Source organism: Apiospora aurea (genome assembly GCF_038362705.1).
Source record: "Apiospora aurea strain CBS 24483 chromosome Unknown utg000007l_segment0_segment0, whole genome shotgun sequence".
Classification (NCBI taxonomy): Eukaryota; Fungi; Ascomycota; class Sordariomycetes; order Amphisphaeriales; family Apiosporaceae; genus Apiospora; species Apiospora aurea.
Window position 1 is genome coordinate 176250 of NW_027117394.1, and position 14582 is coordinate 190831.

At 58.6% G+C, this 14582-nt stretch overlaps 4 protein-coding genes across 4 annotated transcripts; 2 read left to right on the forward strand and 2 right to left on the reverse strand.

Annotated features, from left to right (window-relative positions):
• Positions 1–1876: 1876 nt before the first annotated feature.
• Positions 1877–3922, forward strand: PG986_010362 (Serine protein kinase; the record flags this gene model as incomplete). The annotated part of the gene is made up of 4 exons (XM_066846584.1): positions 1877–2690; positions 2866–2929; positions 3035–3288; positions 3333–3922. 4 exons carry the CDS (start codon positions 1877–1879, stop codon positions 3920–3922), a joined length of 1722 nt encoding a protein of 573 aa, XP_066696075.1.
• A 1663-nt stretch (positions 3923–5585) lies between these two features.
• Positions 5586–6946, reverse strand: PG986_010363 (Transcription factor iws1; the record flags this gene model as incomplete). The annotated part of the gene is made up of 2 exons (XM_066846585.1): positions 5586–5877; positions 5937–6946. The coding sequence occupies 2 exons, from the start codon at positions 6944–6946 to the stop codon at positions 5586–5588; spliced, it is 1302 nt and encodes a 433-aa protein (XP_066696076.1).
• Positions 6947–8034: 1088 nt separating this feature from the next.
• PG986_010364 (uncharacterized protein) lies at positions 8035–9681 on the forward strand (the record flags this gene model as incomplete). The annotated part of the gene is made up of 1 exon (XM_066846586.1): positions 8035–9681. One exon carries the CDS (start codon positions 8035–8037, stop codon positions 9679–9681), a length of 1647 nt encoding a protein of 548 aa, XP_066696077.1.
• Positions 9682–11616: 1935 nt separating this feature from the next.
• PG986_010365 (uncharacterized protein) lies at positions 11617–14493 on the reverse strand (the record flags this gene model as incomplete). The annotated part of the gene is made up of 3 exons (XM_066846587.1): positions 11617–12896; positions 12973–14239; positions 14284–14493. 3 exons carry the CDS (start codon positions 14491–14493, stop codon positions 11617–11619), a joined length of 2757 nt encoding a protein of 918 aa, XP_066696078.1.
• Positions 14494–14582: the final 89 nt, after the last annotated feature.

Below are 14582 nucleotides of genomic sequence, written 5' to 3' on the forward strand. Positions count from 1 at the left end.
TACCCGAGCTCAGTGATCTTGGTAAGCCCCAAGCCAAGGGCAGGGCAGTGCCCATTAAAAACCCCCCAACGCATGCCGCGCAGCCAGCCAGTCGTATGAGAGGGGGGCAGATCGCCAGGCGTGGGAACCCGCTTTGCTCCTGGGACGGGGCTTCAATTCGCGGCCACGGCGTCAGTCGAGGCAGTCTGTGTGTGCCTTTTGATTTGATATCGCAACACGGCACTACCGCCTGGCCTGTCTCCCTGGCACCCGCCCTGGCCTGCCTCTCCATGCTGCTGCTGCTACTGCTAGTACTACTGCCTGACGTACTAGGCTACGTGGGTAGCAAAAGGATATGGATGTAGCTAGTCAGTGATTATCTGCATACGTCAAGTTGCCAATACCGCCCCCGAAAAGCAGAGGCCCCGTCGTCTCGCATCGACAAGTGCGTGCATGCTCGCTTGGTTGCGGGAAGGGGAATGAATGGACGGAGTCGGTCTGTCTCTCGTTTTGTGGCCGCGTTCCCGCTGCCTCCCCTCTCCCACTCTCACCCTCTTGGAAGGTCCGTATCCAGCCAATCCATGGACGTTTCCCACCTTCCAAATTGTCTTTCGTCTTCGAGTTGATGCGACAAGTCAAGACAAGACAAGACAGCGAGAGAGTGAGAGCGAGCGCGTGCGTGCTTGAGAAGGTACTCCTTCCGACTGCCTACGCCTTGGAAGATTAGAATTATTTTCTGTGCCTGGTTCTCCGCTTATCTGGTTTCTTCGTTACTCGTCGCAATCAATTGCCTTGATTGGCCTTGGCCTTAGTTTTGTTCCAATATTCTGGACGAAAAACGGCTTCCCCCTTCCACGGGCGCTGGGAGTTGTCTGTCTGAATCAGAAAATCCCACCCCCGCGTGCGCCCCAACTACTTGGTTCAAGCAAGACCAGTCCACGTCCAGTCCCGTCCAGTTCTAGTTCTGCCTCTCTGCCACTGCCACCCTACCCTACACCACCAGACCACAATCACCACCACACACACTACCTGCCTGCCTAAACCGTTCCAACAAGCTGTGGGACATCGCCATATAACCGCAACCCATACCCCCGTGCCAAAGAGAGCAAGGGAGAAAGAAAAAAAAAGGGACGACTGGACAAGAAACCCCAAAACTGCCATAACCATGATGAACACCAAGAAAAGGTCAATCAATTTTATTTCCCTTTGCGATCCGAATTTCCCGTTTCCTATTCCTCTCGCAGTTTGTGTCGAGTTTTCTCCCGGCGCAGCTAGTGCTGTCGGCTGGCGGGCTGCGGACTGGACTGGGCCTGATTTACTTGCCTTGTCCTTGAGGTCATATCGCGCGCCCTGCCTTGGTCGGCCTCAAGTGCGGGCGGGCGGGCGCTTGGATGGCGGTTTTTGGACTATTCGGACCCCCAAAAGCCAAACCTCCTCCGGCGACCAAAAAGTCCATAAGCTCAAAGTACGGCCGCTGCTTCTGCTTCTGCTTCTGCTTCTGCTTCTGCTTCTGTTTCTGCTGCTGCGGCTGCTGCTGCTACTGCTGTTACTGTTGCTGCTGCTACTGCTACTGCTGCTGCTGCTGCTGCTGGACGTCCAAGTTTTTTTTTTGGTCGCCCGCCCTTGCATTTGTCGTTGACCTTGGTTGAGTGAAGTCAATTCAATCAATCCACCACCGCATCCAAGTCCCTCCTCTTCTTCTTCTGTCTGCCCAATTACGCGCCCAGCCCACGTGCATGCCGCCGGCTTTGCCTCTGTCCCTCGCCACCTGCGCTCGTATTGCGCTCTTATGTACTACTGCCTTCTCAGCCCTGCTGGACTTGTGCGCATTGCATCTGCCCTGTCCAAACCAACATCATTTTAGTCGCCGACGTCGTTCTGGACGACCCTGCTGACCATGGCGTTTTCTCTTAGACCACCGCACCTGTCGCAGGCCATGAACCAACATTCCCCCACCTCTTCGTCGGGGCCCGAAGACGCTGCCGAGAACACCGCCGACGAGGAAGACTCCGAAGACTACTGCAAAGGCGGGTACCACCCCGTGCAGATTGGCGAGAAGTTCAAGGACGGAAAATACACAGTGGTGCGAAAGCTGGGATGGGGCCATTTCTCTACAGTTTGGCTGTCGAGGGACAACAACTCGGGGAACCACGTCGCCTTGAAGGTCGTGCGATCGGCGAGCCACTACACCGAGACGGCCATCGACGAGATCAAGCTGCTCCAGAAGATCGTCCAGGCGAACCCGAACCACCCCGGCCGGAAATACGTTGTCAGCCTGCTCGACTCCTTCGAGCACAAGGGCCCCAACGGCGTGCACGTCTGCATGGTCTTTGAGGTCTTGGGCGAGAACCTGCTGGGGCTCATCAAGAAGTGGCAGCACCGCGGCATTCCCCGCGACCTGGTGGTGCAGATCACAAAGCAGGTTCTGATGGGACTCGACTATCTACACCGCGAATGCGGCATCATCCACACAGATCTCAAGCCCGAAAACGTCCTGATCGAGATCGGCGATGTCGAGCAGGTGGTGAAGAAGGTGGTCAAGAGCGACAACTCGGCCGACAAGGAGAATCACAGAAACGGCCGCCGCAGGAGACGGACCCTGATAACCGGCAGCCAGCCTCTGCCCTCGCCCCTCAACGCCTCCTTCAACCGCGACAACATGTTCCCCTCGCAGAAGTCGCAGACCAGCCTCAATGCCATGATGCAAGACAGTGAGTTGTGCCCCGCCCCGCCCCCGCAATAAAGCACAAACAAACCCTTCTAGCACACACACTAGCAGCCAGCCCCCGGTCGCTTGCTTTGCGTGGCGGCGCACGCCGTTCCTGTGGCACGGACGCGCCGTACGTTATGAGTGAGGATGATGATGCTAACGGTAACTCGTAACAGGCGCTGCCGCTACGTCGGACAACAAGAGCCCCAGCGAGAAGTCGGGTCAAAGGGAGAAGACTGCGTAAGTTGTTCCTGTGCCTCCCCCTCTTCGATGATGACATCGGGTGGAGATGTGTCTCTGTATGTTCTTGGCGCGGGTCAATAGGCTAACAGGTGCGTTCTGCAGTGACATCCTTAGCAAGGAGGTCTCGGGCATATCCCTCGACAAATCCGCCTCGGGAGGCAGTTCGAGCCCCGACAAGAAGAAGAGGAAACGCAAGGGCCCCATCATCAACGTCAAGATTGCAGATCTCGGCAACGCCTGCTGGGTCTCGCACCACTTCACAAACGATATCCAGACCCGGCAGTACCGGTCCCCGGAGGTCATTCTGGGAGGAAAATGGGGGCGCCAGCACAGATGTGTGGAGTATGGCTTGCATGGTGCGTATCTGCTGATGGCTGGCTGGCTGTGCTCTGTCCGCCAGTGGGAACAAGACGGTGGTGGGCTAACTTTCGGATGCAGGTGTTTGAACTCATTACCGGCGATTACTTGTTTGACCCCCAGTCAGGCACCAAGTACGGCAAGGACGACGACCACATTGCTCAGATCATCGAGCTTCTGGGGCCCTTCCCCAAGGACCTGTGGAAACAAGGCCGCTGGTCCCAGGAGATATTCAATAAGAGAGGCGAGCTCCGCAACATTCACCGGTTACGACACTGGGCGCTACCGGATGTCCTGAGGGAGAAGTATCATTACAAGGACTCCAAGGACCTGACACCCAAGGAGCGCGAAGAGCGCGAGCGCAAGCTGGCCAAGGAGGCTGCCGAAAACGACGACGCCCCCGACGAGGAGACCACGCCGGCCCTCGAGTACCAGCCCAGCCAGGTGGCCGACTTCCTGCTGCCCATGCTCGAGCTCCTGCCCGAGAAGCGGGCCAACGCCGGCGGCATGGCTAACCACCCGTGGCTCAATGACACACCCGGCATGGAGGAGGTGAAACTGAACAGCCTGGTGCCCGGAAGCCGGGGCGAGGGGATCGAGGGTTGGGCTACGGAGGTTAAGAAGGCTCGCTAGCGTGTATCTTCCGGATCCCCCCTTTCTGGAAGCCCTCCTTTCGTCAACGCACCTCCCGGCTACGCACCTCCTGGAAATCCCCCTCCTGGAGGCCCTCCTACAAACCCACCTCCTCCTGGAGGTCCTCCTGGGGCCGCCCACCTGGAGGGAACTCACAACAGGGACAGCGGGGTGGCTTTGGATTCGGCTATCCAGCCTGGGCTACCCTGGGCTTCTATGATCTGAGAGATGAGCTAGTGGCTTATCTGAGAGGTAGGCTACTTGCTGAGGAGGAGGAAGATGAAGAAGAACCCGACGAAGCAGCCTATTCGACCGACGACGATTGGAGCGTCCTGGAAGAAGCAATCTATCGACGGCTCAGCGAGGAGAGAGAAAGACGAAGGACAAGATAAAGAGAGAAAAACAATGGCTGGCTCTTGGTGCATTTAGCGATCTTGCCATAGAACAACCAACCGTTAATGTGCATCCATATCATGACAACATACATACAATACCTCGTTGTCTTGCTTCCAGACGAGGAAGCTGGAAGCAAGCAACTGCCCGACCCATGGAAAAAAAGGAGAAGAAGACGAAAGCGTTTTTGATTTGAGTATAAGAAGGCATGGATGGGAATGGATGGTATAGCGTGGCATGATGCGAAAGGCAAGAAAGCTTTTTAGGTAGGTAGAAATGAGAGACCTCAACAAAGCAAAGCGGAGTGGTGCAGACTACATTCAAGAAACTTTGGGGAGCTAGCTACATATGTGCCAATCTCGTGGTGTCATGGAAAGGTTTGTGTGAAGCTTAGATGCGTGAGAGGCTCCGTTGTCCAGTGAGTGAGTAGGTGGTTTGGATGATCTCAAGTGTTGGAGTCAATGAATGACCACCAAGCAAAGGAGAAGGGGATGGATACGGAGTACGGTGTAGGCAAGTAGAATAGGGGCGTTGGGGAGGAAATAGAGATGTAGGCAGGTTGGTACCAAGTCGCAGAGGGGTGATGACAATGAACAGATGCATGGAGATGGCATCAGTCTGGTTGGGATGAGGAGGGTACGAACCCATGGGCAACAAGAACACGCATGGTCTTTTCTCTCTACGCGAACCAGACTTGAGCGTAATAGTATCACCAGTAGCAATGACGAGACGCCGTCGCTTTAATCGCTTCTCACCAACCACGGTGTATGCGAGCCTTCTGAGTTATTGTATATTGTAATTTGGGAGCTTCGCTGTCCGCCTTGCCATCCAGCCAGTCCTGGACGACGAGGACGAGTAGCGCAAGGAAGCAGATCAGAACTGCACATCAAACCATTCTAATTGCGTGTGTGTGTGTGTGTGTGTACCTAATGTATGTGACGTGCGTTGGTACACTTTACTTCGCAACCGAGGTTCGAGACGGAAAACCCCTCCTGGAAAAGAAGAAAGAAAAAAAAACGCCCATGAACGCCCCTACTAATGTTTGCAGAACCATCTTGTCTCTCTCAGCCTGGCATCAATGCAAATGCAAAACGCAAACGAACCCCAGAGTTCCCCCAGAATCGACGAAGTGGTACACCATAACACACAATACAATCTTGTCCCTTTTCTTTCCTTACCCCCTGCTTCTGAACTCCTTGGCCAGGCCGAGCGCGGCCTCGCGCTGGCGAGCACAGAGGGTCTGCGAAGAGGGCAGGCGGCCGAGGTTGCTCTACTTCTTCTTGGCCTTGTTCTTGAGCATGATCTTGCGGAAGGCGGCGTCGCCGCTGGCGCCGATGGGGCGGTACTCGGGCCCGGACTGCTGCGATGTCGTGAAGGTGCTCTTGGGTGCGACGCTGTAGGACGAGGGCAGGCCCACGACGCGCGCGCGGTTGCCGCCCTTGTCGGGCTGCGCCAGGATCCGCTCGCGCTCGGCGTCGCGGCGCGACAGTTGCGTGGCGGGCGGGCCAGGGCGCTGCGAGAGGGTGAACTGGGAGCCGGCGGTCTGGCGGAGCTTGGCGGCCCTGTGGGTGGAAATGTTAGCTGATGTTTGGTCAGAGTGAGTGAAGCAAAGGAAACGTACTGGTAATCAAAGTCACGCGTCTCGATGTGGCGCTTCTTGTAGTCGTCGGTCCGGTTCAGGATGGGTCGGCTCCAGTCGCCTAGTAACCGCTCGGCAATACGCTTGATGCCGATCTCGGGCTTCCGGCTCTTGGTGTAGAAGAGGACGACCTTGCCGAGGCCGCTGGCCTTGAGGGAGTCCTTCTCGATGGGCAGGCGCAACAGGGCGTTGAAGATGTCGCGCTGGATGGTGTAGGCCGGGAGCGAGCCGTCGGGCAGGGGCTCGAGGAACCAGGTGACGGCGCGCAGGAAGTTGTGGTCCGGGTCGACGATGGCGTCCTGCTGGTTGTTGCTGTTGAGCAGGGACATGACCTCGGGCAGGATGCGGAGCTTGTTGTTGGCGGGCTGGCCGGCGAGGCGGGCATTGTTGTCGGCCTCGCAGGCCTTGGCCATGGTGCCGGACAGGACGTCGATGCGCTCGGCCAGGTCGTTCTCGAGGTCGATCTCATCCTTCTTCTTCCGGCGCGACGAGGGCTTCTTGACGTCCTTGGCGGCGGCGCGTTCGATGGCGCGCTTGCGGCGCTCCTCGGGCGTCAGGTTCTCCTCGGGCACCTCCTGGGGCGCGGCCTCTTCGCGCTCGCTGCGGGCGGAGGCCGAGGGGCCGGCGCGGCGGCGCTTGCCGGTCTGGATCTCGCCGTCGGCGCCGTCGTTGTCGTCCTGGGCGCGGGAGCGCTTCTTCTCGCGTCGGCCCTCCTTGGGCTTGCGGACGGCCTGGCCCTTGCGCTTGCCGGCCTTGAGGGTGCGGGCGACGTCCTCGTCGATCTCGACGGGCTTCTCTTCGATCTGGGCGGCGGCGGGGTCGTAGTCGTCGAACTGGTCCTCGTCGACTTCGGACAGGGCGTCCGAGTCCTTGTCGGAATCGCCGGCGTCCTCGACGTCGTAGTCGCCCAGCTCCTTTTGCTGGTCATCCTTCTCTTCCTCGTGCAGGGTCTCGGGGGCCGCGGCGGCGGGCGAATCCTCCATGTCGGACATGGTGGGCGTGTGTTGTGATAGCAGCAAGGAGACAGAAGAAAGAGTGGTGAGGTTGGTTGGATCAAGGTGGCGAGATTAGGAAGAGAGCCTTAGCCAAGGCTTGTGATCGAAATTACTTGAAGAAGCTGGGCCTGGCAACGGAGATAGGCGTCCAGCTGTTGCACCGGAGAAAGTTGGCAACAACAAATCAATGTGGACGGAATGCTGGCTTTTCCGTCTCTCAATGAAAAGAAAATGGAAAAGGTGGTTGTTGGCCAGAAAATGGCAAAGGGCGTGGTGGTCGGATGGGTTGATGGATTAATGGTCTTGATCGGTCTCCAGCCAGCCTTGTTTGCCCTTTGCTGGTCTGGTCTGGTCACGTACAAGCAAGCAGGTTAGAAATGTTGAAGTCGAGGCGCCTTCTTTCTCCTTCAGCAATGGACCGGCAGGACAGACATGCCTGCAGGCAAAACGCTTAGCTTGCCTAATTCATTCTCTTTCTTGGCACTGGTTCAGCCTCGTTGGCAGTTGAACCCCACCGGAGGAGCTTGGACTCGGACGTGGCGTGGCGGTCTTTGTTTACTGTGGCTGGGCGTTACCCCATCAATCGACCGAGGTGTGCGTGCAGGATCAAGAAAGAGAAAGAGACTGTTCAGCAAGGAATTTTGGTATTTGAATCATGGCCTACTCGCCTAGTAGCCCATACCCGCTGCCAGACCGAAGACCCGCGATTATCTGGAGTACCTAACCTAACGATTGATTGATTCATTTACTGATTGAGACTGTCTGTCTGTGTGCCCTTTTTTGTCCGTCGAGTAGGTAGCAGTGCCTACCGACCAAGGCCCAGAATAAGCTATCTCTCTCTGCCTATTACAGGTACAGCCCATCATCCGCATCGCATCCTCCTTCTCCTCCTCCTCCTCCCCCATTTGGATACCCGCCCTCGTCGTCGCTTCGCCTGTCCTGTCCTGTCCTGTCCTCGAGTCCCTGCCGCATCGCCAACTACTACTCCGTTCGCTATTACCGGCCAGGTACACACCAACACACCTGCAGATAGCTGTCACTCTGATCTATTTTTCTTTCTCTTCGGCTGGCCGGCTCCGACCATCATGGAGCGGCGCACCTACGAGTCGCCTATGGATTGGGCCTACGAAAACAACCAAGGGCCGATGGATCCCACCAGCCCATTTGTTCGCCCTCTGCAAAACGCCCAAAGGACAAGTGAGCACCCCGAAGCTGCAGATGCTCCAGCACTGCCATTGCCCTCGTCCTCCCCGCTGCTAACCGGCCAACCCACCACAGACACGGCCTTTGGAGCCACCCGCCCTGGCGCATTCGCCGCAAACAGCACCCCCAACCTGTCGGCGCCGACGCAGACCAACAGCCCGAGCAAGGCGCAAGCTTCGTCGTCTTCTAATCACTACAACGCGCCGCCGGCTGCTACTCCGGCGTTTCAACGCACCGCCACCGCCCCCGCCTGGCGAAACCCGTCCTTCACCACGCCGCGGAAGCCGTTCGACATGGACCCCCTCTCCGAGGTCGAGGACAGCCCCGTCGCCACCGACGCCGACGCCTCCTTCGCCGACGACTCCAACCTCTACGAGCCCGACACCCCCGAGGACAACTCCCGCTCCCTCCGCCACATGAGCATCGCGCCCGCCCGCTCCAAGTCCCTGCTGCACCAGGCCACCCGCCGATCCCCCGGCAAGGGCGAGATGGCCACGCCCAGGACCATGTTCGGCCACAACCGCGACAAGATACGTAAGCGCAAGAGACGTCACGATGATAAGGACATCAGCGGGTACCGCTTGCCCTACAAACATGTTAACGAGTGGGAAGAGTCGGAAGACCCCGACTCGGACGACAGCACCTACGAGCCCAACGAGCACCCCCACGGGCCCCGAAGCCAGCGCGTCGCCGGCCGTGCCCAAGCCAAGAAGGGCTGGTTCGCCAGCTTCCTGTCCACCATCTCCAAGCACCCCCAGGCCCCCCAGATCCTCGGCTACTGGTTGACCCTCGCCTTCAACGCCTCCGTCCTCGGCTTCGCCCTCTGGATCCTCTTCAACATCTACGGCGCCTTCCGCCACGAAATGTCGCTCATCTCCCAGGACCAAACCACCTCCATCACCGACGAGATAGTAGCCTGCCAACGGAACTTTGAACAGAACCGCTGCTTCCCGCGAGAGAGCCGCCTCCCGGCCCTGGCCGCGCTGTGCGATGAATGGGAGATCTGCATGAACCAGAACCCCGTCCAGAACTACAGCGTCCGCTTCGGCGCCCGGAACATGGTCGAGATCGCCAACACCATTTTCGAGTCGATGCACTGGAAGACCATGGTAGGTTCAGTCGGCTTCCTCGTGACCAGCAATATCTTGCTTACCGTTAACAATCTCTTGCAGGCCGCCTTCTTCATCCTCACCACGATCCTCTGCACGAGCGGCGCGGCCCTGTTCAAGACGTCGGCGCCCCCGAGCTTCACGACGGCCGTCCCGCAGCACTCGCAAGCTGCCACCAGCCAACATTCGCAGCAGCACCACTACTACTACCCGCCCCGGACACCCCACCGCGGCGGCTCATCGTACGCGCTGATGAACGGCCAGGACGAGACGCCCGACACGGATGCGTCGCCGGAGAGCATGGCTCGACCCCAGTTGTTGCCGCCGCCGTACGAGACGCCCGGACGACGGAGGAGTCCGAGCAAGGAGCACAGGGCCAGGAGCCCGACCAAGAGCCGCAGCCCGTCGAAAAAGTATTGAGGGTTGGGTTGAGGGCGTGTGTTATCTGTGTGTGTGTGCTTTCTGCTGGTATTTGGGCACGATAAGTCTGCAATGAGAAAAGAAGACTTGGCTGGGAGAGGGAGAGATGACCAGTCTCTCTCAATGGCCCGCATGATGCGAGAGAGGGGGCAAAAGCTGTACATTAATCTTGACGTTTCGGACCAAAGCAGGGCAGGCACACATTACTGGCTGGCTCCTTACGGGTGTTGTTTGTTTTCTCGGGGAAAGAGATTGGTCGAGAAGCTTCAGTCTCCGGATAGCTCGTTCGCTCATCCTCGTTTTTTGATCGTTCCCTAAAAGTTAGAGATGTTTGATCAGATCATTGGCTGGGCGTTACGGGAGTAGGACAGGACAGGGCACATACGTATAATCTGTTTTGTTTGTTTCTTTGTTTCTAATTCGAGTTTCTGCGTATATATTCATACCCATGCATACATATAGATGGACGTGCTGCGAGAATCTTGCGTATTATTATGCATCTTCGATTTTCTGTGACTCCGGTGGCTTTTGTCTTTGGGTTAGTCCAGTGTAAATGGGGAAAAGCAAGTCTTTCTGTGCCATTGTGTGGAAGTGCCGTCGAGTTTCTGGGGGTTTGGTTTTGTTTACCAGCTGCTCGGTTCGGATGTATCTACGTATCGTACTGTTGCTACGCTGCCGCGGTAGAACAGAATCTCGAAAGTAACGATGTCAAATCCAGTGGGCTGTCAATGTTAGGAACTAGCTGGGCGGGAAGATACTTATACTCCATAGGGGGTTTGTGTCCCGCATGGGAGTCGACTGCTCGCTTACTCAAGCTTCATACATATCCCGTCTATCCATACTTCCATCCGAAGGGGTGTGGCCGCCCCCGAGCTACTCGACCCAGTATGCCAACCCATGGATGCCAGATTACGACTCGAGAACTATGCGTTGGCTTTTCAGTTCAGCCAGCACCCATGGAGCCTCCCAGCCATTAACGGTTGGATGGACGGGGGTGTGGACAAAACGGCACCGAATCTACGTTGAATTACGGCAAGCACGTAGCCTTGACCGTCACCATTGTCGTCAAAGCGCAGCTTGAGGGCTTTGATACAGGTATACATGGCACGATAGGTGGCATGTTTCACCCGCCATCTATGCATCATGACCCAACCAGTTCCCAGATCTTCCATGCATCCCATACATCACCATGGCAGGAAGCAAGAGACTGATAGCCAAAGCAAGTTGTCCGTTCCCATTTCATTTGGGTGGGTATCTTTGTCAATTATTTACACCAACATAGCATAGCATACCTAAGCCATGTATGTACGTACGTACATCGTATCGCCTCTTCATCCATCCATCATTCAGTTCAATTCTTGATACACACACACATCATCCCCTTCCCCTCGCCCTCCTTTCCCCTTCCTTTTCATTCCCCCTTCGGACTTCTCCCGCTCTCCCGCCCTCCCCTCCAAGATTATCAGCGGGAACAACCACCAGCTATATCGACACATGCGTCCCACACCTTCACCCTCTTGTTCAAAACCGGCCTTAGCCTCCTTGTATCGTAGACGTAGACGGGGGAGTAGCCAAGGTAAGCGAGTTCGAAGAACAACCTGCCAAGATGTTGCCACCCAACAAGCAGCATCGTCCATATGCTATCCCCCCACAAGCGCAAGTTCGCCCAGGCAAAGATCCACTCGTCCAGGACACGCACATGACACCATGACGGTTCGTCCGCCGCTCGCATTTGTAACCCGCATGTTTTCTCTGGCTAGAAGACCCCATCAGATATAGAAGCCTTCGCACACCAAAAATTGGCATTATGCCCAGTCAAGTTCCGTCTTCCCGTCCTAACCCCTCGCTAGCATGCCTGCCATCACTAGTAAAAGGGTTCGAGGTCGACAAGAGCTCCCATCCCGCCATGCATCGAGCGTGGGCCTTCGCCGCCCCCTAAAGCGGCGCAAAACCCGCCTCCTGCAACTTGGGCCCCGACGCCAGAATCGGCCGCCCCTGCATCGGGAACGGCCAGAACAGCGGGTTCTCCATACTCTCGATATTCTTCGCCGACGTCCCCATCGTTCCGGGCCCGGCCGTCTCCTTCATCCTGTCGAGCGCATCGGCCTCGCCCACCGTGGCCTCGGGGCCCTCCATGGCCTCGACCCCGCCCGCATGCTCGCTCGTATCCATTTGGGTGTTCGACTCGCCCGTTTCTTTGCCCACCCCCTGCGGCATGTCTTCCCCGATGTCCTGCTGCCGCCGCGCCACGCTCCCCTTGGCCGTCTTGGCCGGCCCGCCCGCGTTGTCGTCGTCGTAGTCGCCGGGTGTGCCCCACGCGCAGATGAAGTCATTCTCCACTACCTTGGGCGTGAAGAAGTTGAGGCTGCTCGTCTGGGGCCCCACCAGCTTGTCCACCTCGTCCTGCGACGGGCCCCCATCCTTCGACAGGTCAATGTCGATGTGCCACTTGCGAGCCAGGTACCGCAGAATATGCAGCGCCTGCTCGGCAAAGTGGTGGCAGGGCGCCATCTCTTCGAGGTCCGAGATGCCCTGCCGGAGCGACTCGGTCACCCGGGGGCTCAGCGTCGCCGTGCTCGACGCGGTGCTCCGACCCGGCGTGGAGTCGCCGCCGTCGCCGCCGTCGCTGCTGTTGGAGGATGTCGTTGGCCGCGAGGGGTGTCCGTGCGGGTGCTGTTCGGCGCCCTCGGGCTTCGGCGTGGACGGGGTGGACGCAGCGGCCGGTGAGGTGGCGATGGGTGATGAAGCGCCGATGGCCAGGTGCATGATGGAGGAGGTGAGTACGAAATAAGGCACAAAGGAGGGCGTGCGCCGGAGGGTGTAGAGCTGCGAATACGAGCGCAGCAAGCCCTGGATGGCGTCGGCGGCCTGGGAGCAGACGTCGCGCGGGAGTATGCTGGAGCCGATGATGCGCAGCTTGATCAGGGGCCGGAAGAGGAGCAGGATGGCAAAGTGGTAGTACATGTGCGCGAAGAGCACGGCGGGAGTAAAGTTGTGGCCGAGACGCAGGACCTCGGGTATCCGGTCGTACCAGTTCAGGTACTGCGTGTATATGTTGAGGAGGTCGCGGCTCGTCACGGGCCGGCCCGGCGAGTGCAGCACGTAGAGGGACTGGTGGACCAGCTCGCTCAGCTCGCAGAAGCACTTGTAGACGGACCGCACGTTGGACGGCTGCTCGCAAGACCGTTGGAGGGGAGCGCCTAAAATGTCAGAGCCTGTTTGACACGAGTCTCAGAATCCGGAAAAAAGAAGAAGGGGGAGGAGGGTTAAGGAGAGCCTGCTTGCACTTACCATCGTCCGTGTACGGAACCCACAGAGACGACTCGATGTCGTTGATGATGGCCGGCTTGGGCGGCAGCTGGGGAAAGCAGGAGCACTGGGGCAGCGAGCCTGTAGCCAGCGACCAGGCGTGGTCGAGGGCGAAAGCGCCCCAGAAGGTGGCGGCCTGGACGGCCAACTCGTCCTCGTCGCCGTTGTCGTCGACCTTGTGCAGGCCCATCTCGAGGGCGAGCCGGACGCTCTGGCCGGCGTAGTACCAGCTCTCCGAGTCGCGGCCGCAGCTGGCCTCGCGGATGGACATGATGCCAAGCGCCTGGATCGTCATCAGGTTGTGGTGGTTGTTCTCGCGGTACATGAGCCGCAGGGCCTCCTTGAAGAAGTGGTCGCCGGATGTGTAGGGGTCGTCTGGGTTCTCGCGCGTGTTGGGCTGCGTCGAGAAGCGGCAGCCCAGGGCCAGCAGCGCGTTCACCAGGATGGGCGAGCAGTACCTGTGCCTCCCGTCGAGGAAGTCCTTCAGGAAGTGCTCCTTGCTGAGGGAGGCAAAGGTTGGGTATTCCCAGCAGAAGTACAGGGCGAGCAGATGCTGGACGAGGTTGGTGTCGGTCGTCACGTTGGTCCAGGTATCGGGCGGCACCTTCATCTCGGGCGACTGGATGGGCGCGAAGATCTGGTCGACGCCGTGATGGCGCGTCGCCTCGACCGGAGACTGCTGCGTCTGCAGCCAGGAGCCGACGCGCGTGTTGGGGGCCATGTCGGCGGTCCACTGCATGACGTCGGGGTGAGAATTGCTGCGGGTGGAATGCGATTGGTCCTGCGAGGAAAAGGCCCAGGGGCTGTGGTGGTCATACTCTTGCTTGGCCTGGCTGGCGCCGGCGTTTGGCAGCGGCGCAAAGCCTCCAGGCCCCAGGCCCGGTGCAGCGTATCCCATGTCAGCCAGGGGCGGGAGCGTCACGCCGCTGGTGGCGCCCTGCTTGGACTGCGGCGGCGGCGGCAGCGGCGGGCCAAAGCTGGACTGGGACATGCTGTTGTTGCTTCGGGCGGAGGCGAGCCACTCGGATATGCTCTCGACGCTCTGGCCGGCGCGCATGCGGGTGAGGACCTCCTCCCACAGCTCGGGTCGCACGAGGGCGGAGAAGACCGAGTCATTCTGGCGCTGCTGGCGTCGCAGCTGGTCTATCTCGGTTCGGAGGTTTTCTTTGGACTGTCGCACGGGGATCTCGTAGACGCATTCGACGTCCTTTTGCGCCCTGCATCGGCCGCAAGGTCTCTGGCCGTCGCACTGGAAGAGGGAGAGAGAAAATCAGCGACACGGTCAGACAGCACAGGAAGGGGGGGTTCGGACGGAGGACATGCCTTTGCGCGCTTCTTGCGACATTCGGTGCAGGCGTTGGGGGTGACGACGCCTAGGCCGCGACGCCTCTTGTTGGCGGCATCGTTGTTGGACGGGGCGGGGTGCTTCTCGGAAGTGGTGGAAGTGGTGGGATGGTCGGCGTTGCTCGAGTGGGCGGACCGACTTTTGGGACCCTCCTCCATCGCTGGTGACTCTATATAGGTTGTGGCATGAGGAATGGCATGCTTGTTCCCGAGCAGTGGCAGTGGCGTGGGCTGGGGGTTGAGGACGG